Source organism: Dromiciops gliroides, chromosome 2 (assembly GCF_019393635.1).
Source record: "Dromiciops gliroides isolate mDroGli1 chromosome 2, mDroGli1.pri, whole genome shotgun sequence".
NCBI lineage: Eukaryota > Metazoa > Chordata > Mammalia > Microbiotheria > Microbiotheriidae > Dromiciops > Dromiciops gliroides.
In genome coordinates, this window is record NC_057862.1 from 275,311,413 (window position 1) to 275,335,820 (window position 24,408).

General features: G+C 37.6%; 1 protein-coding gene across 3 annotated transcripts in view; it reads left to right on the forward strand.

Moving 5' to 3' along the window:
• BRF1 (BRF1 RNA polymerase III transcription initiation factor subunit) overlaps positions 1-24,408 on the forward strand; it is a 177,656-nt gene that overhangs the window by 13,866 nt on the left and 139,382 nt on the right. For 2 of the 3 annotated variants that reach the window (XM_043981929.1, XM_043981930.1), the window contains exons 2-3: positions 17,221-17,301; positions 22,455-22,628. In XM_043981929.1, the coding sequence (XP_043837864.1) occupies positions 17,221-17,301; positions 22,455-22,628 (255 nt within the window). Of the gene's footprint in view, positions 1-17,220; positions 17,302-22,454; positions 22,629-24,408 lie in introns of those variants that run through there. The other variant, XM_043981931.1, reaches the window with a different exon arrangement.

Genomic DNA, 24,408 nt, shown 5'->3' on the forward strand with positions numbered 1-24,408 from the left:
GTAGGAGAGATAGAAGGAAGATTTAGAGAGGTGGAGGAAAGAATGGAAAGAGAAATGAGAGCGATGCAGGAGAGTCATGAGAATAAGAAGGGATGATATCTTTAAAAAATAAAATTATAAAGGGTGAGAGAGGAATGCACTGGGAGAAAAGGAAAGGGAGAGGTAAGGTATCTCACATAAAAAACAAAAAAAAGCTTATACAGTGGAGTGGAAGATGGGGGATATGCTGGGGAGTGAGTGAACCTTACTCTCATCAGAATTGGCTCAAAGAGGGAATACCATATACACTCAACTTGGTATAGTAATATATCTTACCCTGAAGGACAGTAGGAGGGGAAGGGGATGGGGAGGGGCTTAAAGGAGGAAGGGTAGATTGGGGGAGGGGGCAGTCAGAAGTGAAATGCCTTTGAGGAGTGAAGGGGTGAAAAAAGATAGAAAATAGAGTAAATGTCATGGGAAGGGAATAGGATGGAGGGAAATACAGTTAGCAATAGTAACTGTGAAAAAAAAAATTGAAGCAAGTTTGTCTGACGGGCCCTCATTTCTTAAGCACATAGAGAACTGAATCAAATTTATTAAAATAAGAACCATTCCTGAATTCATAGATGATCAAAAGATATGAAGTTTTCAGATGACATAATGAAAGCTACCTATAACTATATTAAATAAAAATGCTATAACTCACTATTGATTGGAGAGATTCAGGTCAAAGCAATTATTGGATTAGATAATAGGACAGCAGAGGAAAATAACAAATGTAGTAGGGGATATGGGGAAAATGAGACACTAATACACTCTTGTTTTTTTATTGAATTGATTTTATTTTCTAAAATATATGTAAAAACAAACTTTAACATCAATTTTTAAAAAATTTGTGTTCCAACTTCTCTTCCTCCTCCATTTCCACCCCCACCCACTAGAGCTCAAGCATTTCAAAATAAGTTATACATGAGTAGTCATGGAAAACATTCCCACATTAGCTAGGTTGTGAGAGAAAACAGTCAAAAAACCCCCAAAATTTCAGGCTGAGGAATTGTCAAAGAGGAAAAAAAAATGTTTCCATCTGTTTTCAGATACTATCAGTTCTTTCTCTGTAGATGGGTTGCCATTTTCATAAATCCTTCAGGGTTATATTGGATCATTACCTTGCTGAAAGTAACCACATGCTTCCCAGCAGATCATCTTACACTATTTCTGTTATTTTGTATACAGTATATTTCACTCTGTTTCAGTTCATGCAGGTCTTTCCAGGTTTTTCTGAAAGTATTCTGTTCATCATAACCTGAATAAAGTACCTTCAACTTGACAAAGAATTTTCTTCATATTAGCCCAGCAAAATAGGTACCATACGTTTTGCCATTATAATCAATTATCATAACTATTGTAAAGAATTAATTGTTATTTGAGGTCTTTATGACCCCATCTTTTGGCTAGAATTAAAAAAACAAAAACAAAAACCACGGTGCATGCACTGGCCTCTGGGGCTCTGCAAACGGCACAGTGCTCCACCCACTGGTTGTAGCCCTCACCATGGTGCTGGCACCTCACGTCATCACCACTCACCAATGCCTACATGGGCCTGGCAAAATTATAATGATTGGAAGTCTAGTGAGGGCAGTCATGTGACTGTCAGAGCGGCCAGCCAATTGGCTGGGGGCTGTGTGGGGTGTGCTGGGAAGAAGGGTGTTTTTTTTTTCCGGCATTCTAGCTGGAAGCTGGATGGCAACAGGAGCGCTGCTGTGTATTCTCAGCTGATTCCTGGGCAGTGGTGTTTTTCAGGTTGTGTAATTTCCCTTTCCCCATTTTATTTCCTTTCTCCTGATCCTACTGATCCTGTTTGTGTGTGTTTTTTTTTAAGTTCGTTCTTGTTAAAATAAATCCTGCTCTGTTTTGAGGGAGGCTGCCGGTCTCCTTCCTTGTCCCAATATTGTGGAGAGCCACTTAGCTAACACTCCCCAATTAAAAATTGGTCCCCACACTATTTCCCTCCATCCTATTCCCTTCCCATGGTATTTACTCTATTTTCTATCTTCTTTTAACCTGTTCCTCCTCAAAAGTGTTTTACTTCTGACTGTCCCCTCCCCTACTCTGCACTCCTTTTTTTTCACCCTTTCTTTCTTATCCTCTTCCCCTCATACCTTCCTGTAGGGTTAAAGAGATTGCTCCTCCCAATTGGGTATGAAAGCTATTCCCTCCATGAGCCCACTCTGACGAGTTTAAGGTCTTTGGGCTAATTCTGTGTTCTAAATTTTCTTCCTCCCTCCTCAACCCTCCCTATGAAATCAAGCAATTCAATATGTCATACTGGTGCAGTTATGCAGAACATCTTTACCTTCCTCAAAAGTGTTTCGTTTTTTATTGCTCTCTCCTCCAATCTGCCTTTCCCTCCTTCATGTGAACTACCTCTCCCCAGACCATCTCTCCCCTTCTCCCTCCCCCAGTTTATTCCTCCTACACCTCAACACTATTTTAAAGATGTCATCATGGGTTAGTTAGGTGGCACAGTAGACAATGCACCAGCCCTGGACCCAGGAGGCCCCAAACCCAAATCCAGCCCCAGACATAAGACACCCCACCGTGTCTGCCCGACAAAGAACAAAACATAAATGCTTTACAGATATCATCCCTTTATTCAGTTCAGACCTACGTTCTCTGTGAATTCCTTACTGAGATAGTTCTTTTGATTTTGAAGTATTATCTTCCCATGTAGGAATGTAAACAGTTTGATCTTTTAATATCCCTCATGAAGTCTTTTTCCTGTTTACCTTTTTATGCTTCTCTAGGGTCTTGTATTTGAAAGTCAAATTTTCCATTCAGTTCAGGTCTTTTCATAACAAATGCCTGAAAGTCCTCTTTCTCATTGAAATTCCATTGTTTCCTCTGAACGATGATGATTAGTTTTGCTGGGTATGTGATTTTTGGCTGTAGTCCCAGTTCCTTTGACCTCTGGAATATCATATTCCATGCCCTCCAGTCCTTTAATGTAGAAGCTGCTAGATCTTGCTTTATCCTTATTGGAGCTCCACAGTATTTGAATTAATTTTTTCTAGCTGCTTGCAATATTTTCTCCTTGACCTGTGAGTTCTGAAATTTGGCTATAATATTCTTGGAGGTTTTCCTTTTGGGATCTCTTTCAGGAGGTGATCAGTGGATTCTTTCAATTTCTATTTTAGCTTCTGCTTCTAGAATATCAGGGCAATTTTCCCTCACAATCACTTCGAGGATGGTGTCTAAGCTCTTGTTTTGGTCATGGTTTTCAGGTAATCCAATGATTTTCAAATTATCTCTCCTGGATTTATTTTCCAGGTCAGTTGTTTTTCGAAGGAGATATTTCACATTGCCCTTTATTTTTTCATTCAATTGGATTTGCTTTACTGTGTCTTGGTTTCTCATAAGGTCACTAGCTTCCATTCGTTCAATCCTAATTCTTAGGCAATTATTTTCTTTAGACAGTTTTTAAATCTCCTTTTCCATTTGGCTTTTCAAACTGTTGACGTTTTTTCTCATGATTCTCCTGCATTGCTCTCATTTCTCTTTCCATTCCTTCCTCTCTTTCTCTACATCTTCATTCTGTCTCTCCTACTTTCTCTTCAAAGCCTCTTTTGAGAGCTTCCATGTCCTGAGACCAGTTCATATTTTTCTTGGGAGCTTTGGATGTTGGAGCTTTGACCCTGTTATTATCTTCTTCTTCTGAGGTTGTATTGTGGTCTACCTTTCCCCCAAAGAAGTTTTCAATAGTCTTCAGCTTTCTCTGCATACTCATCCTGGCTTACTATTTCTTGGCTTTTTACTCCTTCTTAAAGTGTAGTGCTACTTCCAGGACACACTGTTCGTGCTACAGCGTGGCCCAGGGGGTTATTGGGCTTCTTCTCAGCCTGCCTGGCTTGTGAGTAATCACAGCCGCTTTCTCTTTGACCCGGAGACAGAAGTCTGATTGAACTCTGATTCTCTATGGTCGGAAGCTTGGCATGCTTTTACTCCTCCCCCACTGGGCCACCACCCCTCGATTCAGCCCACTGGTTCAGACCCAGGGCGCTTTGCCCTAACTCCAGTAGATAACTGCCTCCACTTCACCCCAGCCTACTGCCAAACCCCCTTACCAGTCCATGATTGGAGCCTCAGAAGTTGCTGGTGCTGAAGACTCTAACCGGCACTGGAAGCACTGTCCCTAGATGAGTCTGAACTGCGTGCTGAGCTGTTCAGCCTGATCAGTAGGTGATCGGAATTGCCCTCTTTTGCAGAGAAATAGTCTCACTCTATTCTTATGTGCTTTAGGCTGTTCTGGGTTTTGTTTTGTTTTGTTTTTACTGCATTATTTGGGCGTGAGTGGCTGGGTTTATCTGGAGCTTGTGGGAGTCACAGCCTCTCCTCTGCCATCTTGGCTCCACCTACCCACTAATACACTCTTGATGAAGTGGTGAATTGGTTCAAACATTCTGTAGAGCAATTTGGAACTATGGCCAAAGGGCTGTAAAACCCTTCCTACTCTTTGACCTAGTAATACCACTACTAGATTGGTATCCAAAAAGAGATTAGTAAAACAAAAAGTTGAATTCGAAATTGAGGAGGTGCCCATCAGTTGGGGAATGGCCTGAACAAATTGTGGGATGAGATTATGATGGAACACTATTGTGCTATAAGAAATGATGAGCAGGATGCTGTCAGAAAAGCCTGGAAAGACTTACATGAGGTGATGCAAAGTGAAATGTACTGTATATAAAATAACAGCAACATCATAAGATGATCAGCTGTGAATGACTTAATTATTTTCAGCAATACAGTGATCCAAGACAACTGAAGGACTTATGAAAAGTGTAATCCATCTCCAGAAAAAGAGCTGATGGTGTCAGAATACAAATTGAAGCATAATTTTTTTATTTCCTTTTTCTAAAGTGTTTTCTGTCTGTTTTCTTTCACAACCCGAGTAATGTGGAAATGTTTTGCATGACTACACATGTTTAACATATTGAATTATTTGAGTTCTTGGGGGGAGAAGGACTTTGGAATACAGAGTTTTACAAATTGATGTTAAAAATTATTTGTACGTGTATTTTGAGGAAAAAATAAAATTCTAAATAAATGGGAATAAAAGGAATGAATGAATGGGTGGATGGATGGATGAATGAATAAACAACTAAATAAATAAATAAGTGAACGAATGAATGCAGCAAAACAAAACAAAACAAAACAAAAAGACTCAGGACAGAGGAAAAAAAAGATATTGAAAAAAAAGTTATGCAGATTGCCAAGTACATTAAGTCAGGCCCAAACTCTGTCAGGTGGGACGTTTCCACTCTGTGTCATATTGGGGAAATTAAGTCAGGATAATCCTACCTCAGTCCTTGCCAAAAGTCATTCTCCCAGCCTTTCCCATGACAATTCCACCTGCAAGTCATGTATGTACAACCCCATAGGGTTGTTTATTGGGGGGGAAGGGGGGGGCATGAAGGTTAAGTGACTTGCCCAAGGTCACACAGCTAGTAAGTATCAAGTGTCTGAGGCTGGATTTGAACTCGGGTCCTCCTGAATCCAGGGGCAGTGCTTTATCTACTGTGCCACCTAGCTGCCCCCTCCCCCATAGTATCTTAAATATTAAGTGCCAGTAATCAAAATCTCATATGGATTCAACTATTGAGGATAACAATGATAACAAAGAACATGAATAAGCTTTTTGATTCAAGATATGTGTAATATGCAATAATTTCAAATATAATTCTATAAATATATAATTATAAATCACACAAATTAAATGACAGTTGTGAATGATTAGCAACATTATTCATTAGTGCATAATTTCCATCATTATATTAATGATTCAATTCACATTACCTTGGGAATCAATTTAATTTCCATAAATTCCTTGTTTATAATCTGAGTCTATAACATCTTCAATGTACTCTTTATCTGTAGTTTGTACTGCTAAAAGTTTCTCCTTTGGTGAGAGATCAGAGAATATCCCAGTACAATAGCTAAAGTACAATTTAAAAAGAATAATAGTCCCTGTTTATTTAAAACTGCCAACAGACCAGATTTCTCTAACCAGGTAAACCATGAAGAGGGGTCCTGCCATCATTTTCAGGTATCCCATGGGTTTCTTTCACATTTTGTTGAGTGCCATTCATAATTCTCTGAAACTGATAGACTTTTGTAACAATATCCCCTGACTTGTTAGGAACAACAGGATTGGTTAATGAGAACACAAGCTCCTCCTGAAGCTGCAGTGAGAAGATCTAAAGCCAATTAATTCTGCAGGACTTTTTTTTGCTTTGTAAAAGTTAAAGCAGGTGCAGCTAGGTGGTGCAGTGATTAAAGTGCCAGCCCTGGATTTAGGAGGACCTAAGTTCAAATCTGGTCTCAGACACTTGACACTTATTAGCTGTGTGACCTTGGGCAAGTCACTTAACCCTAACTGTCCTGCAAAAAATAAATAAATAAATAAAAGTTAAAGCAGTCTGTGGTAGTTAGTGTTTGTTTGTTTGTTTTTTAATAATAAACATTTTTATTTACAGTTTTGAATTCCAAATTTTATCCCTCCATCCCCTCACCTGTCCCTGAGGTGGTAAGCAATCAGATATAGGTTATACATGTACAATTATGTAAAACATTACCATAATAACCATTTTGTACAAGATAACTTGAATAAATCAAGAAAAATGAAAGAAAGTGAAAAATGGCATATTGCAGTCTGTGTTCAATATCAGTTCTTTCTTTGGAGGTGGATAGTATGCTTCATCATTAGTGCTTTGGGATAGTCTTGGATCATTGTCTTGCTGAGAATAGTTAAATCATTCACAGTTCTTCATCAAACAATATTGCTGTCACTGTGCACAACATTCTCTTGGTTCTGCTCACTTCAATATGCTTCAATTCATGTAAATCTTTCCAAGGCCTTTCTGAAATCGTCCTGCTTGTCATTTCTTATAGCACAATAATATACCACAGCTTGTTTAGTCATTCTCCAATTGATGGGCATTCCTTTGATTTCCAATTCTTAGCCACTACAAAAAGAACTCCTATACATATTTTTGTACAAATAGGTCTTTTTCTCTTTTTGGGGATGTCTTTGGGATATAAACCTAGCAGTCGTATTGCTGGATCAAAGGGTATGCATAGTTCCATAGCCTTTTGGGCATAGTTTCAAATTACTCTCCTGAGTGGTTGTATCTTTTCACAGCTCCAGTAATAGTGGATTAGTGTGACAAGTAGAGTTGAGATGGACATTCCCCTCCAAATAACTTTAAAATAATGCCTCAAATCAAATTCTGGAGTAGGAGAACCAACAAAAGGTTGGGGTGAGATATTTTTCCAGCCCAAGACAACTTAGGAGATAGGACAAAAAAATCCATGACACTGGGGTAGGGACTGGCCTGGAGCCCATATAATGGTAACACTAGCTGTGGGTGATAGAGGCAGCTATAAGCTGCAGCTTTGGGAATGCTCAGCCCAGGGATGGTAAGGGGATTGGACAACTGGTCATAAAGAGATTACAAGGGATCCCTGTGCTAGCACTGGGTGTAGGGAAGAGAGCTTTTTTGCAATTTTATTACCCATTACTGGGTCACTTTTCAAGGTCAGAAAGGAGCATTTTTGGACAAGAAGTATTAGGGCCCTGAAGAACAGTAGTGCTTGACATTGCAAAGGAGCGAGGACACTGAGGAGTAGTATTACTTAGATGCCAAGGGAGCTGGGGCCCTAAGGAGCAGTATCACTTTCATTCCAAGGAATGCCACATCATGACCATATCTCTTCCTTGATCACACTGTATTGGAAAAACTAAAAACTTCCAACCCCCGTGAAGTAGCTCTGAAAACAGTATCTCGAAAAAGCCTGACGCTTAGGATAACACCCCCATCCCCAGGTGAAAAGAACCCAACTTTACCATAAAATGCAAGGTCAAGGGGGGCAGCTAGATGGCGCAGTGGTTAAAGCACCGGCCCTGGATTCAGGAGTACCTGAGTTCAAATCCGGCCTCAGACACTTGACACTTAGTAGCTGTGTGACTCTGGGCAAGTCACTTAACCCCCATTGCCTAAAAAAAAAAAAAAATGCAAGGTCAAGAAATAGGCAGGAAAAAAATGAGCAAACAGCAACAACAAAAGAACCTGACCATAAAAAGTTACTATGGTAGCAGAGAAGGTCATGTCACAAACTCAGAAGGCAAGAGTGTCAAAACAGCTATAAGCAAAGTCTTAAAGAAAAATGTGAATTGGACACAAGTTCAACAAGAATTCTTACAAGTTGAAAAATGATTTTTAAAATCAAAGGAAAATTGGGAAATGAGAATGATGCAAGAAGATTATGAAACAACAGTTAAGTTTGGTAAAAAAGGGGGGGCAAAATACTGAAAATAGCATTTTAATTAATTAATTAATTATTAATTTTTTTTGTGGGGCAATGAGGGTTAAGTGACTTGCCCAGGGTCACACAGCTAGTAAATATCAAGTGTCTGAGGCTGGATTTGAACTCAGGTCCTCCTGAATCCAGGGCCAGTGCTCTATCCACTGTGCCACCTAGCTGCCCCAAAAATAGCATTTTAAAAAACAGAATTTACTAAATGGAAAAAGAGGTATAAAACTTTACTTATGAAAATCAGTCCTTAAAAAGTAGAATTGGCTAAATGGAAAAAAGATACAAAATCTTACTAAAGAAAATAATTCTTTACAAATTAGAATTGAGGAAATGGAAGCTGATGACTCCATGAGACATCAAGAAATAATAAAACAACATCAAAAATGAAGAAAATATGTGAAATATTTCATCAGAAAAGCAACTGACCTAGAAAATAGATTGAGGAGACATAATTTAAGAAGTATTGGACTATCTGAAAACCATGAACAACAAAAGATTGTAGACATCATATTTCAAGAGATTATAAAGGAAATCCTAGAGGGTCAGATAGAAATGGAAAGAATATATTGATTACTTCCTAAAAGGGCTCCCCAAATGGAAACTCTTGGAATACAATAGCCAAATTCCAGTGTTCCCAAATCGAAGAGAAAATACTTCAAATATCTAGAAAAAAACCATTCAGCCACAGTTAGGATCTCACAAAATTTAGCAGCTTCCATGTTAAAGGAGAGCAGGGCTTAGAATGTGATATTCCAGAGGGCAGAGGAGCTGGGATCAACCAAATGTATCCAGTAAAACTGAGTATAGTTATTCAGTGGAAAAAAGGAATTTCCAGTGAAATAGAGGACATTTAGAAATTCCTGACTTGGACATTCCTGATGAGAAGACCAGAAAGAAATAGAAAATTTGACTTTCAAATATAGGACTCAAGAAAGAGAAGCATAAAAAGGTAAACATGAAAGGGAAATCACAGAAGGCTCAATAAGGTTAAACAATTTACATTTCTATTTGTGAAGATGCTATGTATAACTTAGGGCAGGCAGGTCTCTACATAGTGTGGGATCCCAAACTGTCCAGTCTGCCATGTTTAATTTTCACTTTCATCTGAATTGGTTCAAAAAGAGAAGAATGTATATACATACTCAGTTGGGTATAGAAATCTATCTTGCCCAGCAGGGAAATAGGAGAGGAAGTAAATAAGAAAAAGGGGAGGGAGTGATAAAGGGGAGGACAGATTAAGGAAGGCAGTGGTCAAAAGCAAAAAAAGACTTGAGTAGGACAGCATGGCTAATAATGAAATATATTTGATATGACTTTACATGTATAATTGATATTAGATTGCTTGGCTTCTCAATGGATGGGGTAGGAGTGGGAGGGAGGGAGAAAATTTAGAGCTCAATTTAAAAAAAAAAAGAATGCTAAAAATAAATTAATAAATAACCCCCCCTCCCAAATCATAAAAGTTAAAGCACTATACATATAAATGTTGTCTCATTATTGTTAGGTCATTTAGCAAATATTTATTGAAGGTCTTTTTTGTACATTGATAACCCTGTGCTAGATGATGCCATGAGGCTAGGAAGAAGTATAATGCGGACTCTCTGACCTCAAAGGACTGATACTCTGCTTGGGTAGACAAGGTATAAACATTAAAAACTGAATATTAAGGAGAGAGTTAGATGTGTAGTTCAATTTGGAAGTCACCTAATATGAATTTACCTGATAGGCATCTCTACCAGTCTAATCAGTGGAATTATTTCTTGTTTTGAACATACCTAGAAAAAGTTGGCCAAGAAGGCTTGATCTTGATTGATGCTTGCTTGTTCTTGTGATAAGTTTCTTTGTATTTGAAAGCAACCCTTGATTTGAGAGCTATAATTTAAGGGGAGGGGCTCAAACCCTCCTCTTTTTTTTTGCTACTAGATGGTTTATTTGTATAATGGTAAATGCTGGATTGAATAAATAAAGGCTTTGAAGAGGGTAAAATTAGGTAAGTATAGAATGTGTCATGTGGCAAAAGAATTGGTGGCATTAAAAATTAGTAAGGGTAGATTAGAGGAAATAGGACTTGAGCTTGGTCTGGAAAAAAGGGGAGACAGAATTATATTGGGGAATGCACTATGAGCAACTCAAGCAAAAGCAGGGATGAAGGAATGCACATGTGTTCTATGGATAGTAAATTTAGGAGATACCATGGTTTAGTGCAGTAGTTCTCAAACTTTTTGAGCTCAGGATCTCTACGCTCTTAAAATTTGAGGCTCCCCAATCCCACCAAAGAACTTTTGTTATGAATTATATTTAGTAATGTGCTGGTAAATAGGAAACAACTGGCTCTTTGAAAGAACGTGTGGGTAGACAAACTTTTAAATTGAATATGCATTTGTTAACATTTTTTCATCACTTTCTTCAGTCTAGTCAATAAATAAAACAAGTCAAACCTTGATTTGTGGGTTTGCCAATTTCTGAGGTATCAATGTCTACATTGAAAATTTAACAATTAGCTCTTGCATTTAAAGCTCTTTACAATCTGATTCCAACTTATCTTTTCAGACTTATTTCACATTACTTCCCTTCATGTATTCTGTGTTCTAGTACAGAATGTGTTCTGGTACAGAATGATTAATCTTGAAGTTCAGGGCTGGGCTAGTTTCATGTGTCTCATGTGGGATAGAGATGGTGATGTTGTTGAGAGACAATATCATTGTTGATAGAGTGCTGGATTTGGACTCAGAAGTATTTATCTACAATTCTGACAGCAGCTGTGTGACCATGGGCAAGTCACCGAATCTCTCTGAACCTTAGTTTCCTCATCTATAAAATAGGGATATTGATACTTCATAAGATTGAAACAATAATGTTTGCCAAAGGATTGTTGTTTCATTTTCAGTTGTATCTGACTCTTCACGAGCCCATTTGGGATTTATTTTTTTCAGAAATAGTGGAGTGGTTTGCCATTTTCCTCATTTTACAGATGAAGAAACTGAGGCAAAAAGGCTTCACTTGCCTGGGGTCACATAGCTAATAAGTGTCTGGGGCCAGATTTAAACTCAAGGAGATGAGTCTTCCTGACTTAAGGCCTCCACTCTATCCACTGTGCCACCTAGCTTCCTGCCAAGTGATTGTAAATCTTTAAAAGCCTATATAAGTATCAAGTTATTTGCTGCTTTATCTATTTAGATTCTAGAAACCTATATAAATAAAGAATCTAGAATTGGAAATGTTTTGTATACTTTTCTTTCAATTGAGGGTAAGCTACTCATTCCTGGAAGAGATAAGTGCTTTTGGCCTTATGGAACAGACAGGCTTTTTAGAGTCAATTAACTGAGAGAAATGAGCATGTTTGAGGAAGTTCTAGATTGGAATGTGTTGGAGAGAAGGGAGTTAGGCAAATACAGATATAGTTAGGCAAGCTAAATTCTTTTCTGTACTTTTTTAAAAGTCCAAATCAAGAGCTATACTCACTGTGTCCTGTGATCATTTTTAGGATCTCCTCAGCACTGTATTGATCTATCTCATACTTGCTTTGGAATTGATTCTGATTGTTTACATTCATGTATGTGTATCTAACTCCTTGGGGGAAAGCACCACCTCTTTTTTTTTTTTCTATTCTGTTTACTAGGTTTAGTTCAGTGCTCTATGTGTGCATGTCTACATGTGTGCAGGTGCATGTGTGTTTGTGTGTGCATGTACACATGCATGTGGTGTATTAGGTACTTGGTGTAAATGTTGGTGATTTTCAAGTCAGATATACAAAGAATAAGGATTTGACTGATTATTCCTATATCCATGTGTTCCACATCCATGACCTCTGAAATTCTCTTATTTGATCATAATCTGTCACGTCATTCCAGCTCTCTCTCTACCTTGCAACTCCAAACCCTGTTCTTCATCCTCAGCATGCCCTTCACTTCCAGCACCCTCATTTCTTCCCAAGGCCATCACCACTATAACTCTCTTCCCTTTCTTGACTCATTTAGTCAACCAGTTAACAGCAGATTGCCTTCTTCTCTGGAGACCCTTGCTCCTTTATCTGGCAGAACATCTTTCTTTTCCAAATACTAGTATTACATTACTTAACCAGTCCCTTTGCTCATAGACTACTATGTGAAAAGATGGAGAAAATCACAAAACCATGCTGACTGGATCCAGTACAAGTTTATGCTAAATAATCTTGTCTAGAGTCTTCTTGAAACAAGGTAATAACTTTACAACTCCCTAAAGTGATATCAGTATCCCCTTGACTTTTTCAGACTTTTCATCCTTTTCCAAACTTCCCATAGCTCCTCTTCCCAACACCTTCTTACCTCATATTTCACTGAAAAAATTTAGGTGTTTTCTGAAAGTACTCTCTTTAACACTGTTCCCCTTCTCATATCACTCAGATGCTTTCTGCCACTGTCTCTTCCTTCACTTGGGTTTCATATGAAGAGATAGCTCTTCTTGCCAAAGCAACCCCCTCTAACATGTACAAGCAATCTCATTCCCTCCTGTTTTCTGCAGTAGATTTTCCCATCTTCCTCATTCATACTAAATTTTAATTTCTTTCTCTGCTCTATCTTTTACTGATAGAAACACATCCATCTCTCCCCCTCTCTTTAAAAAGCTCTGTCACTTGATATCCTTTTCCCTACTTGCTCCCATTCTCTAGCTCTCTTCCCTTTTGTGGCTAAGTGCCTCAAGAGGCCAGTGCCTCTACATCCTTTTCTCTTTTTTAGCTCTCTGCAGTCTGGTGTCTGATCTTATCATTCAGCTGAAACTGCTCTCTTCAAAGTTACAAGTGATCTGTTAAGTGCCAGATCTAATGGTCTTTTCTTAATACTCATTCTTCTTGACCTTTTTGCAACCTTTGTCGATCACCATCTTATACTCTCTTCTTTAGGTTTTCATGACACTGCTCATCTCAACAAAAGTGCTGTTAGAAATATTTTTGTACCTATATGTTCTTTCTCTCTTTGCTCTCTAATGTGCCTAATGTTGGCGTCATCTCTATATTTGTCCTGTATAACCTTTTCTATGACCCTTGAAGAAAATTAGATTCTGTTAGGACACTTAAATCCTCTCCTCATATCAGACTATAAACACTTTATTATTTTGTCCTTTCCAGTTGCTCAAATGTGTTTACCTTTCTTTTTTTTTTTCTTTTTTCTTTTTTTTTTGTGGGGCAATGAGGGTTAAGTGACTTGCCCAGGGTCACACAGCTAGTAAGTGTCAAGTGTCTGGGGTCGGATTTGAACTCAGGTTCTCCTGAATCCACGGCCAGTGCTTTATCCACTGTGTTGTTTGGTTTACCTTTACACCCCATGTTTACCTTTCTAGGTTTTTGTTTTTGTTTTTGTTTTTGACTCCTGTATTTGCCTTTTAGTGGAAAGTATTCTGGATTGGAAGTTAAGAGGACCCATGGATCCAGCTTTATATTCTCTCACTCTTTTACTTCTACCTGTTGAACTCTCTTGGTGTCAGTTCCTCATCTCTGAAAAGAAGGGGTTGTATTATATGGTCTTTGAGGGTCTTTTCCATCTCTAAATCTGTGATAACCCTGTGAAAGTTTCTTTTCAGCTCTTATATTTTATCAGCAATGTCTAAATGTCATCTATTTTTTACATTAGATTTTCCATTAGATTGTACCTCATCTTGCTGGGTCAGTTATTACTGATTTTAGCCTTTATCTTTTGCCTTTTAGAATATCATATTACAAGATATTGTCTCCTTTAGAGCAGTTGCTGACAGATCTTATGCCATCCTGATGTTGTAGGTTCCTTAGTGATTGCATTCTTTCTTTCTGGCTGTTTACAGTTATTTCTTCTTTTGTTGTGTGAAATTCCAAACGGCACTCAGGAATAAGGAAGAGCAGTTTATTGACGCGCCGGCCCAAAGTAGAGTCGCCTCTGATACTCTGGGCAGCCCCAAAGTGTCCAAGCTGCAGTTTTTATATCTCTTAAGTGCGAAAATGCATGCAGGTTTTCACAGGTACATTGTGGTGAGCTACTTGGCAGACAGGAAGGCATATTTCAGTAAATAGAGGCATATGTCAGAAAGTTGGTACTAAACCACAGACTTCAGGGGAACAAACAGTATGTCCTACTTTCATTTTGGGGGTCTCAGCTCGAGCCTCAGTTTCATCCCCTGTATTTTCCCATATCACTTTGAATTTTTGTATTTTGTCTCTGAAATTTCTGGGAGTTTTCTATATGGGGATTCTTTCAGGAGACAAGGGATGTATTCTATTTTCATCTATCCTTGCAGGTAGAAGGTAAGTGGGAAGGGATTTTAGGTAGAGGGAATGATATTGTGTAGTGGAATAGGAATGTTGGATTTGTGGTCAGCCTAGGTAGAAGGAAATTTCAAACCACTGTAGTACCTTTGCCATGAAAACCCCAAGGACTCCTGAAGAGTCAGACATGACTGAAATGACTGAATAACAATTAAAGCTATGAACCCATGAACTTTTGTTACTTGCATGTTTTGGGGACAGCTAGGTGGCACAATGGATAAAGTGTGGCACCTGAAGTCAAGAAGACTTTATCTTCCTGAATTCAAATATGGCCCCAGACACTTACTGGCTATGTGACTCTGGGTAAGCCACTTAATCCTGTTTGCTTCAGTTTCTTGTAAAATGAGCTGGAGAAGGAAATGGCAAACCACTCTAGTATCTTTGCCAAGAAAACCCTAAAAGGGGTCATGAAGAGTTGGACACAATGGAAAACAGCATGCTAGGTTTGACTACTGTACCTTTTCTTTACCATCTATGTGACATGGATAAATAATTTAACATCTAATACATATTAGTTTTCTTATTTGTAAATTTTGGGTTATGTCCTAGATCAGTGGTGTCAATGTCAAATAGAAACAGATCTCTGTGGTTTACTTAGTGACTTAGAAAACCACAAATTAACATTATCTATGTTTTGTCATGTATGTTTTTATTTTGTTAAACATTTCCCTGTTACATTTTTATTTAATTCTTGAGCATTGAGTTTTTCAGTTGGGTTGCCTAAACACCTGGCCTAGGTGCCTTTGATACCTAATGTAGATGATATAAGGTTCTGTTTTCTAACTCAAATCCTGTTATCCTGTGAATGCATTAACAATTTTGGGAACTATGAAGTAGACCAGTTTGGTTAGATCAGAGGGATTTTATTGAGGAGTATTAATGGTGGGAAATAAAACTAAAAAGATAGGGATTCTATTGTAGACCTTCAGTTATAGGATGAAGAGTGTGCATTTTATTTTGCGTGCAACTACAAATGTCATCAAAGTATTTGAGGATTGGAGGGTGGGGGATGGAGTTAGATTTGTTTAAATCAATCTTTTAGAAACACATTTTTTTCTTCCCCATGGTGAAATGTTCTTATTCCTTGGTGACTCAGTATTTTAAGTGTGTGGGTGGAGGTATTATAAACCAGATGGCAATATGATATAGAAAGAACATTGGACTAGGAATTAGAAGGTCTAGGTTCAAATTAAGCCTATACCTCTAACTCTGAATGACCATATTGAAAGTAATTTCCTAGCAGCTTTTCCCAAGTAGGCTCTTTTTTTAAAAAAAAATAAAGTATTTTATTTTTTTTCCTATTACATGTAAAGATAGTTTTCAACTTTTGTTTATACAAGCTTTCCAATTTCAGACTTTTCTCCCTCCCTCCCCCCTCCCCTAGACAGCAGGTAATCTGATATAGGTATATATATATGTAAGTATAATAACATTAAACATATTTCTGCATTAGTCATAAGAGAAAAATCAAAACAATGAGGAAAAACCTCAAAATAGAAAAACAACAGCACCAAAAACAAAAGAAATAGTATGGTTCATTCAGCATCTATACGCCACAGTTCTTTTTTTTTTTTTTTCCTGGATTTGGAGATCCTCCTCTATCATGACTTCCCTGGAACCCTTCTGTACCATTACATTGGTGAGAAGAATATAGTCCATCACAGTAGGTCAACATACAATGTTGATGATACTGTGTACAGTGTTCTTTTAGTTCTGCTCATCTCATTCATCATTAGTCCATGCAAGACCCTCCAGGTTTCTCTGAACTCCTCCTGTTCATCGTTTCTTACAGCACAATAGTATTCCATTACATTCATATACTACAACTTGTGCAGCCATTCCCCAATTGATGGGCATCCCCTCAACTTCCAATTCCTTGCCACAACATAAAGAACAGCTATAAATATCTTTGTACATGTGGGTCCTTCTCCCCTTTCTCTGCCCAAGTAGGCTCTTTTTAAAAAAAAAATTATTTTATTTTTTTTTTGGTGAGGCAATTGGGGTTAAGTGACTTGCCCAGGGTCACACAGCTAGTAAGTGACAGGTGTCTGAGGCTGGACTTGAACTCAGGTCCTCCTGAATCCAGGGCCAGCACTCTATTGGCTGCACCACCTAGCTGCCCCCAAGTAGGCTCTTTTTGAGGATGAGGAAACTCATCTTCCAGTTAACTGGATTTTATGACCTGGATAAATCTGAATTTTTTGGTAGATGACTTTACAAATTACCTTTTATTTTACCTTTATAGGTATTTAAATGGTATAGTGTTGGGCCTGGCATCAGGAAGACTTAGATTCCTGAGTTCAAATCTGGCTGCAGACACTTACTAGTTGTATGACCTAGGGCAAGTCACTTAACCGTGTTTGCCTCAATTCCTCATCTGTAAAATGAGCTAGAAAAGGAAATGGCAAACCACTCCAATATCTTTGCCAAGAAAACCCCAAATGGAGTCACAAAGAGTTGGACAGAAATAAAAATAACTGAACAACCTTTTATTTATGATTTAAGAGAATATTGGGCCATGGGTGATGGAAAAATCATAGCACTGGAATTACAGAGTATTTTACGTCTTGAGTAATTTCTTCTAATTTCTATGTTTATAGGTGCAGGCAAAATTCCATCAGTAGGAGGAGGCTTCCATGTGAACTTGGGAAAAGAATCCAGAGCTCAGACTCTTCAGAATGGTACTTGTTCCTGTTGAATTTGGTTGCAAGATTTGTATTAATGTTAAGATACTTTAGTGGAGTGAGCTCATAATTATGTATATGTACCAGGGGAAGGGAGTATTGGTTTTGATAGTAGCAAAATGTGGAAAATTGACCCAGTACGTTGGTTGCTATGAATTACTTCTTCTAAAAGTAATTTTCACTGTGGATAATTAGGAGTTGTCCATTGTTGCACATATGTTATATTTCTGAAAAAATATGCCCAAGCTGTTTGAACCTTTTAAATTTCTATTTGCTTAAATATTAGATAATACAACTGATCATAATTTTTTCAGAAGAGCCCCTATGAGGGGCAGATAGATACCTCTTTCAGACTTGACATGAAACCATTAATGATTATTCTTTTGCATTGGTCATTCAACCAGTCCTGAATCCATCTAATTGTGCTGCCAAAGGAATACTTCATAGAGCTAAGACAAAATAATAAAATTAATTTGGAAGAATAACAAGATCTAGAGCCTTTAGGGAGTTAATAAATAAAATAAAGTAGAAGTGAATGGGGTATAACATTTCCAGACCTTATTTATTTTAAAGCATTTATGGTCTAAAACAATTAAAAAGATCAGTTAGAACAGATTAAAAATGGAAAAATTGAGAACAATTGAATTCAGTGACCTGGTGTTTGATAGCTTAAGAACGAAATATTTTTGGGAAGGAACCCCATTTTTTTTTTGTTTGTTTTTTTTGTTTGTTTGTTTTTAGTGAGGCAGTTGGGGTTAAGTGACTTGCCCAGGGTCACACAGCTAGTAAGTATTAAGTGTCTGAGGCCGGATCTGAACTCAGGTACTCCTGACTCCAGGGCCAGTGCTCTATCCACTGCGCCATCTAGCTGCCCCAGGAACCCCATTTTTGACAAATTCTACTGGATAAGCTGCTAAGTGGTTTGACAGAAATTAGTTTTAGACTTATGCTTTTTTTTTATACTGCATATGCTTCTCCCTACTCAAATGTAAGCTCCTTAAGATTAGGGACTGGTTTTGCTGGCATTTTTATTTGTATCCTCAATGCTTAGCACAGTGCTTGCTAAGTAGTAAGTGCTCAATAAATGCTTTTCACATAGCACAGTAAATACAAAACGGAAATTTGACCTAAATATTAAAGGTCACACCATAATAATCTAGATGACAAAACAGATCAACTACCTTTCTATGGCTAGGGAGATTGTTAGTTAAAGCATACAAAGAAGTGATCACAAAAGATAAAATAGATAATTTCCATTACATGAAACTGAAAAGATTTTGCATGTCTAAAATCAGTGCAACTAGGATAAGGAGGAAAAATTGATTGGGACAAAAATCTTTGTCCCCAAGGGACAAAGGTCTGTTAGCTAAGCTGTATAAAGAATTAACAATATATGTATGTAATACCAAAAGCGTTTTCATCATTGAATAAGCATTGAGCGTATGTGAATAAACAATTCTCCCACTCTTTAAAAAAAGAAATTATGTATTTATCTATTTATTTATTTCAATTCTCAAAAGAACAAACTTTAAAGAACCATTGGAAAGAATACTCTAAATTAATAAGAGAAATGTGCTAAGTACTGGGGATACAAAGAAAATGTAAAAACAGCCCCACTCGAATAGCCTGTATTCTACCAGGAGAGATAACATCTCTATCTCTATCTCTATCATCTCTATCTCTATTTCTTTCTCTACATATACACATACATACACATACATATATATATATATGTATATATATATATATACACACATGCACACACATACATGTGTGTGCATATATAGGTCTGTTTATATGTGTATATCTATACATACATGGAAAAATAACCTTAGAGGGAAGGCACTTAAAGCTGGGGTACCTAGGAAAAACCTCCTTTCAGAAGGTAGTATTTTAGATAAATCTTGAAGCCAGGGATTTTTAGAGGTAGAAGTGAAGAAGGCATTAGGGAAAACCAGTGGAAATGCACAGGGATAGGAGATGAAGCAGAGTATGTGGGTGATAGCAAGTAGGCCAGGATGGTTGAACCATGGAATGCATGTAGTGGGAGGGACAATATGTTAAAAAAAAAAAACAACCTAGAAGGGAGGATGGACCAGGTTATGAAGAGCTTTGAGTACTAAATAAAATCTTTTATATTTGATTTTAGAGGTAATAGGAAGGCACTCTAGTTTATTGAGTAGGGGCATGACATAGTCAGACCTGTGCTTTAGTAAAATCACTTTGGTGGCTTTGTGGATGTTTCATTGGAAGAGTTTTGAGGCAAGGAGACCAATTAGGAAGCTCTCTGAGAAATAATAAAGACCTGAACTAAGTTGGTGTTGTCTGTGTGAGTAGAACAGCTGCTGAATACATGAGAGTTTTTGTAACTGACTGAGGCATACAGGATGACACAAGGGTTGAGTACCTGGTAGACAAAAAGGATATTAGTGTTCTTGACAGTAATATGGTAGGTGTGGAAAAGGGAAAGGTTGAGGAAGGAAGAGCAAGTTTTGTTTTGGATTTAGTGAGCTTAAGGTGCCTATAGGACACCTCTTCAGATGTCAGGCAACTGGTGATGCAACACTGGAACTCAGGAAAGAGACTAGGATCAGATATGTAGACCTGGAAATCCTTTGCATAGAGATGATAATTGAACATAGGAGAATTGATGAGATCACTAAGTAAGAGAGTTTAAAGGAAAAAAAATAGGACAGAACCGTGGGAATGAAGTAGATGAAGATCCAGCAAAGAAGATGGAGGGAGGAATGGTTAAATAGTTCAGAGGAGAACCAGAAAACTGAGGTATCAAAAAAAAAAAAGAGAGAGAGAAAAGAGAATTTCCAGGAGGAGGTAGACCACTGTATCAGATGCTGCAGGAGGGTCCAAAGGGATGAGGACTGAGGAATAGCCATTGGATTTCATAATTAGGAAATTACTGGTAACTTTGAATAAAGCAGTTTCAATTGAACGATGAATTTGGAAGCCAGATTGCAAAGGTTTTATAAGGTTACAAGGAGAGAAAGATCAATCATCTAATGTAGAAGACTATCTCAAGGAGATAGGTGAGAAGAGGAGAGAAGGCCAATAATTAGAGGCGATAGTGGGAACTAGTGAGAATTTCTTGAGGATGGGAATGATGTGGGCATGTTTATACGTAGGGAGAGATTGAAGATTATAAATTGGAGGTAATAGTTTGGTAAATCTGCTAGACAAAACAAGAGATGAAAGAATCAAAGGCCCATGAAGAGGTGGACCTTGGCAAGGTGAAGGACCACCTTTTTTCAGAGACTAGAATGAAAGAAGAGGTAGTGGGGATGATGTTATAGTCATGTGAGTTGAGAAGGGAGAAGAGGAACTCTTCAAAAAATAGTATCACAGTTTGAGAATAGAAAGAAGGAAAGGTTTGAAACTGCTTTTGTGGTGAATGGGGTAGAAAGTCAATTAAGGAGAAGTGGAAAGATTGCCTTTCAGTTGACATGAAGTAATATTAATTTGTAGTGGATCCTTTTTTTTTTTTTTGTAGTGACTTCTTCCTTCATTGGAAGAGAAAAAGATGGATAGAATAATCCAGGGCAAGGTATTAGTTGAGATAGGACAAAGGTGAAAGGGAGCTGAGAGTAAAGGACAGTATAGATTCTTCACAGATTTGTGGAGAGTGTGACCAGCCTGGGAAAGTACTGTGGGGTGGAAGGTTGGAATTTACATTGAAGACAAAGAATAATGTTGGAAGGGTTATGGAAAGATAGGTCCATTAAAGGACACTGGAAATAGCTGTTATTTGGTCTGGCTATTCTGTAAAGTGATTATTAAAAAAAGGTGTCAAAAAGAATATTCCAAGGTATATATGCTGAGGAGATCAAAGATAGAAAGTAAGTTCCTATACACATTAAAATATCCATAGCCTCACTTTTTGTGGATCACAACAACATGTGCCAGGTTCTCAAAGAGATGGAAGTATCAAATCATCTTACTCCTGTCTCCTAAGGAGCCTGTATGCAGGCCATGAAGCAGCAGTTAAAATTGAACATATTAGGTACGACAAGACTGTATATTGTCACCTTATTTATTTAACTATATGCATAGTACATCATGCAAAATGCCAAGTTGGATGAATCAAAAGCCAGAATTAAGGTTGCCAGGAGAAATAATTTAAAATCTTAGATACGCAGACAATACTACTTTGATGGCAGAAAAAGAAGACCCTCTTGATGAGGGTGAAAGAGGGGAGGATTATAACATCAAAAAAGCTAAGATCTTGACAACTGATTCCACCATTTGCTTGCAAATAGAAGGAGAAGAAATAGAAGTAGTGTCAGATTTTATATTCTTGGGCTTAAAGTTCATTGCAGATAGTGACTGTCGTCATGAAATGAAGCTGTGTATTCTTTGGAAGGAAATGTATGGCAAATCTCGCCAGCATAATAAAAAACATACCTTGCTAACACCTTGTCAATATAGTCAAAGCTATGGTTTTTCCAGAAGTGATGTATGGCTGTGAGAGTTGACTGTAAGGAAAGCTGAGTGCTGCATAATTAACGCTTTCAAATTGTGGTACTAAAAACTTTTGAAAGTCCTTTGGATAGTTAAGACATCAAACCAGTCAATTCTTAAAGAAATTAATTCAGACTATTCATTAGAAAGTCAAATATTGAAAAATTTTGGCCACATAATGAGATGAGACTCAATAGAAAAGACCCTGGTGTTGGGAAAGATTGAACACAAAAGGAGAAGGAGACGGCAGAGGGTGAGATGGATAGATAGTATCATGAAAACAACAAACATGAACTTGAATACTTTGAGAGATAGTGGAGGATAGAAGGACCTGGCATGCCATGGGGCCATGAAAAGTCAGACACAACTGAATGACTGAACAACAACAGAAATAAAGTAGATGCTTCCTCCTTTCGTTACAGAAGTAGAGAACTCTGAGTGTAGAACATTTCAAATACCACTAGCAGTCATTAATTATGTTAAAATGTGATCTGACATATAAATTTGTAAATGTCTATGTTTGGAAGATGTATTTTATTCATAGACCTTAATTGTTGTGTTGGTCACATCTTTTCTGAAAATTAAATTGGTATAAAATCTTATACTTTTTCAATAAAATTGTGATAGAGTTAGATGCAAAATTATGTTTTGTAATTTTTAAAAAACTTATTTTCTAGGCAAGCGTCAGATTCATCACTTGGGAAATCAATTACAACTAAATCAACATTGCCTTGATACAGCATTTAACTTCTTCAAGATGGCAGTAAGCAAGCATCTTACACGTGGGAGAAAAATGGCACATGTCATTGCTGCATGTCTTTACTTGGTTTGCCGCACCGAAGGAACACCTCGTATCCTTTCAATTACAAAATACTATTTGTCTTCCTTTTGATTTTTCAATAAGTTTTCCCCAAACACTGAATACACCAATTAAAATTACTTTTTGTTTATCCTTAAGTGAAAATTGAATCTCAGGTCTCATATTTTTCCTGGAGGTCTTCTAGCAGAGACTGTATGACTACTTGTTATTATCTTTTATAGGGAATTCCTGTTCACTTATGGATTGATTATGAAAACTTCTGAGATTCCTTCCGGTTCTAGAATTTTGAGATTCTCTGATTCTGAATTTGATATAGTATTTCAATGAAATATGTATAATTATGAAGATGAGCATCTACTTGACTGAGTTCTTAAAGGAGAACTGCTAATTCTAAATTTCTGTAAATTTCTACAAGTGTGGTAATTTCTAAAACTTAGAATGTATACACATTGTTTTCCCTAGTCCTCTTCCAGCGGCAGATGTTTTATGGATCATTGGTATAATGCGAAAAGTAGTGGATTTGGAAGCAGAGGATCTGGGTTAAAATCCCGGTTCTGACACTCACTAGCAGAGTGACTTTGGATAATTCATTTAAGTTCTCTAGATCTCTGTTTTCTCATTTGTACAATGAGAAGGTCCAGGGAGATTCTCAGCCTTGAGCTTGTGAACTTATTTTGTAAAATATTTTGATAACTGTACTTCAGTCAGTCAATAATTATTTATACTATATGCTGTGAGGTCCAAAATTTGATATACAGAGTGTTATTTGGGTGACTCACCTTAATATTGGGGTCCTGGAAATATGAGGGACTCTTTTAGGTTTAATCTCCCCTTTGAATTTTCCTTTTTATATATTCCTCCCAGGCCAATAAGAAAAGGAGCCTCTGAGCTTTAGTTCATAAAGAGTCAGATTTTATTACTTGGGAATTAATTTTAAAAAAATCGCCACAAAGGCGAAACCAATTAAGGAAATAAGGAAGTAGAAATACAGATAGATAGTCTTAACTCTAAGCTTAGCCTATCCAATCCCAGAGTGTTCCCAATTAAACTAGTTCAAAGAAATTTAGGGTTTTCCATAATTAAACTCACCAACCCTGGTCAGTCTACAGTTACTCGTCAGGACAGCAGTCGCCACCAGACTGCTCGCCAGGCCTAAAGAGAGTGAACTTTTGAACATGCCTGCCTAGCAGAAGCTGCCTCCCTTTTGGTGGTGTTCAGTTTTTCCTCCCCCAAAAGGAGAGGTCCTTCAAAAGCTGCTCAGTAGCATGCGCATGATTCAGCTAAAAACTTGTGACATTAATCTATACCATAAATAATTTTTACCACAATGCTAAGGACTGTGCTAAGTACAATTGGGTAGAATTGGTTTCCTTTATAATATATCTTATGCATTTAAAAACATTTTGAAAAGGGGTCCATAGGTCTCCCCAGGCTGCAAAAGGAGGTCCATGACATGAAACATTTTAATAACTCCTATCCCTGATGATTTCTCAGGTCTCTTCTAACTATCATCCTACTTAAGGTTATGGTGAGTAGAGAAAAATCACATTGCAGAATAGTCAGTTTCCAATAACATCTTTCCATTCTCCATCTTCTGTTACTTGTTTCCTTGCACTCATTCCCTTCGATAATTCCCCCACCAGTGTCCCACTCTAAAAGTGGCTGTCACTTTTACTGTGCTCTCTGGAATACATTGACAACAAACTTGATTTTATCTCATATCTTTTCCTTTTCCACTCTTTCTGTCTTCTGGCTGTCACTGAGGCCCAGGTCTTTCCTGATGACACGATGTCCCTGGCCTCTCTCTCAAG